We start from the raw sequence: 3,744 nt of genomic DNA, 5'->3' as shown, positions 1-3,744 counted from the left end.
TCTTTAGAGACCCAATTTCTTCATATACTCAGTTAAAAGCAAGAGTAAACATACTACAAGTTCTATTCTTTCCCTTTTAAACATACAATTGAGTCATAGCAGAGTTTTGCAAAATTAGTGAGTTTTGCAAGACTTGTGAGTTCCCATCACTGTGTAGAATGGAAGAAATTAAACAATTCATGATCCAGAAATGACACAGGACATTTAAAGTCAAGTCTCGGAACAAATTCACAAATTAGGAAACACTAATATAATTTAATGAACAAAAATATACTTCAGTTCCAATGCAATGAGGTCAACATGAGATGATCCTTTGGGGATGACTTTTGAACTTGAATTACAGTGTGAGTGAAGATTTTAGAAGATACTCTATCAAATAATGATAGACCTGCATAAAAAGGAGGCTGTCACAGTTATAAGATCTGTCTCTGGTGGGTAGACAAACCAGATTAACATAAAGTTGAAAAGAAAAAAGCTTTTTTAATACTTCATTTATTATTATGGCTTTTTGCAACATGGCAAAACATTACAGCTTAAAGCAGACATCATCTCCTCATAGAGGAGGAAAAAGTTTTGCAGTCAAATCAAAATTATAATTAAGAGGTTACTGGTATACCATCCTATGTAGCTTAATAAAAACGATACTGTAACTTCATGAACTCTAGAAACAATAGATTACTTAAAAAAGAAAAAACCCTGTGGCTCTACTGGTAGAATAATGAAGGATACAGTGAGAAACTGAGGTACACCTAGGCTATGATAATAAACATAAAAGACTGCAAAACATTTTAAAACAGAATAATCACAGATCTACTAATAAAAATGCATCAGGTGCCTGAATACCAGAAAACGAAGTAATTATTAAGGTATGCAGTGAAGGGAATGGAGCAGAGTAAAATATAAAATATAAAATGTCTTTTTATTTTTCTTTGACTTCAACTGCTTTTTTATCTGTATGGAGTATAGGAAGAAGATGTGCCTCGGTGTTAAAAATCCAGTGTTCCAGTGGAAGAAGATCATCGTCAGAAAATATTAAGTACAAATACCTGGCAAGAGAAACAACAGCATTATGAGACCCAAAAGATCATGGTAGGCAGTGAAACTACAAGACACAGCGAAAACCACATTTAAGTCACCATGCATTCGACGGAGAACAGTGAGGTATATCAAAACCCTGCGGGGATATACACATTAACATGCAGAAGCAACTACTGTGGGCTTTAGTATTAGTGGAAAAGAACTATACAAAGTAGTTCTGAGTCATTAACTTTAGTAACAACTGAAGATACCCTTGTGATTATTGCCTGTGTGTAGACTGGCGTCAGTCACGGCTTCACAGGGACCATGAGGAGAAACATTTAATTTCCACATAAAAGCAAATTTGACCCACAGGCTACATGAATAAAGAAAATGTCTTGTGATTTTGCACTTTTTAAACACCCCTAATACTTGCGGGGAGTCTCTGGGTGGCGCAAATGGTTAAGGTGCTTGGCTACTAACTAAAAGGTTGGGGGTTTGAGCCTACCCACAAGCACCTCAGAAGAAAGGCCTGGTGCTTTCCTTCTAGAAAACCTATTCCAACACATACATGAGGTTATGATGAGTTGGAGTCAACCCCATGGCAACTGTTTAATATTTGGGTTACATTCTCATGACAAAGACATCTATAAAGATCTGTCCAGATACCTCTGACACATACTTGCAGGATAACTGTTACTCACTTTAGTGTCTCTGCCAGGAAGAAACTCTGCTGCACGTCATCATAACTCTCGTGTCTGAGGTAAACATCCCTGAGGCCCGAATAGCCTCCGTTCACTTTGCAGTGATTTTCTAGGGCCTAAATTACAAAGAGGAGAGAGAAATACAGTTACATTTAAGTAAACTGACTGCCACTACTTTTGATTATGAGATCATCAAATTGAAGTGAAGTAAGGAATCAAACTGTATGAAAACTTGTAACAGTTTTAGGTGAAAATTAAAAAACCAATAAAATGTAAATGCAAATAAAGTATGAGACGTCAAAGGACACAGGGGCAGTATAAATAATTAGAAACACTTCTACATTTTGTTTCAGAGTAATTTTTCATGGATTTTTTTAATCATTTGCTCCTATGGTCCAGAGCAGGGTTCTGCAGACAACAGCGCACAGGCCAGATCCAGTCCACTGCTTGTTTTTGTAAATAAGTTTTATTGGGCCACAGCCATGCTCTTTTGTTTACATGTTGTCTGTGGCTGATTCTGTACCACAACCACAGCACTGAGTAGTTGTGATAGAGAATGAGTGGCCTCCAAGCCTGAAATACTGGCTCTCTATCCTTTACAGAAAATGTTTGCTGATCCCTGGTCTAGGGATATCGTTAATGTCAATTGAGATGATGAGTCTCTGGTGACAAAGTGCACTGGACTGAAAACAGCTGCTACTAGAAGTCAGAGTATTTGTTAAAATCATCTTATTTGTTAAATCTTGATGGTGGGATACTAAGTAGTAATGTTGGTGACAGAGATAAAAGAAGAAAATGGAGGCCAGTGGGAAAAATGTGTGGCTGGCATTTAGTTCTCCGGTATGCATTTCTGTAGTCCCAGTTAGATGCAGCTGGGGGTGAATGAACCCACTGGCAAAGAAACGTCCTACATTCCTGTCGTTGCCTGAACATAATGTCTATTTGGGAAAGAGACAAGCTGGGGAGTGTGGGGATGGCATTTAGAAACAACCTAAAAGTAACCAGTCGTCCACTTTGCCAACTGCCACTAAGGTCACTGCTGTTTGTATTTTGAAACTACATTAGCTGCTTTCTTAGTTGGCATCTTCATCCCTAGGAAAATTAATTTTTACTCCCCATATCCTGCTAATCCTATTAATTATAGGGTCAAATAAAAATTTCCATTGTTAAAAAAACTACCTTTGAAATCTGGTTCTAATTCAGAAGAATGTGGAGAAAAGATAAATAAGGCTTAGGACTAAAATCCCAATATTTATGAATGAAATAAAGAACATGTAGACAATATCAACAAGGGAAACTTACTGTTAGGTTCTCATGCCATTTTTTATTGACTTGCTAGTTTTCTCTTAGAAATAATATCCTGTCCTTTTTTTTTTTTTTTTTTTAACAGATATCATTATACACAATTTTTCTTCCACTTAGCCTGAGTATCAAGAATATAGAAAACATGGATCTTGACATATTAGTTGTGAAAACACTAATCTTGAAAGGGGTTGTGGAGGAAAACAGGGCCTTAAGGACGTAGGGCTGAGAAAGGAGAAGGCAGGTAGCCACTAGCAAGTTTGTCATGAGCAGGAATAGCAAGCGGAGGCTCAGCTTCCACCTGCACACACTGATAATGACGGTATTGATTTTTCACACCAGGGCTGGAGGGCTAGGGAAGACAGGGCTAAGAAGAGAAGGCTTTAATTACTATGTTAAAGCAAATCTGACAAGCAAGCCAGGTGAATAAAGAAAATGCCCCAAGATTTGGTACTTTTTAGAAGTACCTGAGAAAATAAGAACAATCAGCTTAACAGAATGGAAAGAAAAGAAGCTCTGAATAAATTCCAAGTTCCAGACAATGAGTCAATTAGGGAAAAGCATGAAGAAACTTTTTTTTTTTTGGTGTCTCCCTCCCTCTTTCCATTCTTCTTTTTCTTCCTCTTTTTTTTAAAATGCATTTTATTGAAATATAATTTATGTACAGTGAAATACACAAAACTAAAGTGACATGCGTTAATGCATTTTTTTTTTTTTTTTT

The 3,744-nt window shown here is 36.8% G+C and overlaps 1 protein-coding gene across 1 annotated transcript in view; it reads right to left on the bottom strand.

Moving 5' to 3' along the window:
• Positions 1 to 919: 919 nt before the first annotated feature.
• The window catches only part of MAN1A1 (mannosidase alpha class 1A member 1), a 229,739-nt gene continuing 226,914 nt past the window's right edge, over positions 920 to 3,744 (bottom strand). The window contains exons 13-14 of the mRNA XM_042782736.1: positions 1,722 to 1,837; positions 920 to 1,046 (exon numbers count right to left, since the gene is read on the bottom strand). Coding sequence (XP_042638670.1) covers positions 920 to 1,046; positions 1,722 to 1,837 — 243 coding nt within the window. The remainder of the gene's footprint in view (positions 1,047 to 1,721; positions 1,838 to 3,744) is intronic.

The sequence above is a fragment of the Orycteropus afer genome, unplaced genomic scaffold (assembly GCF_000298275.1).
Source record: "Orycteropus afer afer isolate SDZICR_OR568_19922 unplaced genomic scaffold, OryAfe1.0 scaffold00441, whole genome shotgun sequence".
In the NCBI taxonomy this organism is placed as follows: domain Eukaryota; kingdom Metazoa; phylum Chordata; class Mammalia; order Tubulidentata; family Orycteropodidae; genus Orycteropus; species Orycteropus afer.
The sequence above is the reverse complement of the archived record's forward strand: the minus strand, read 5'-3'. Positions and strand labels throughout refer to the sequence as shown.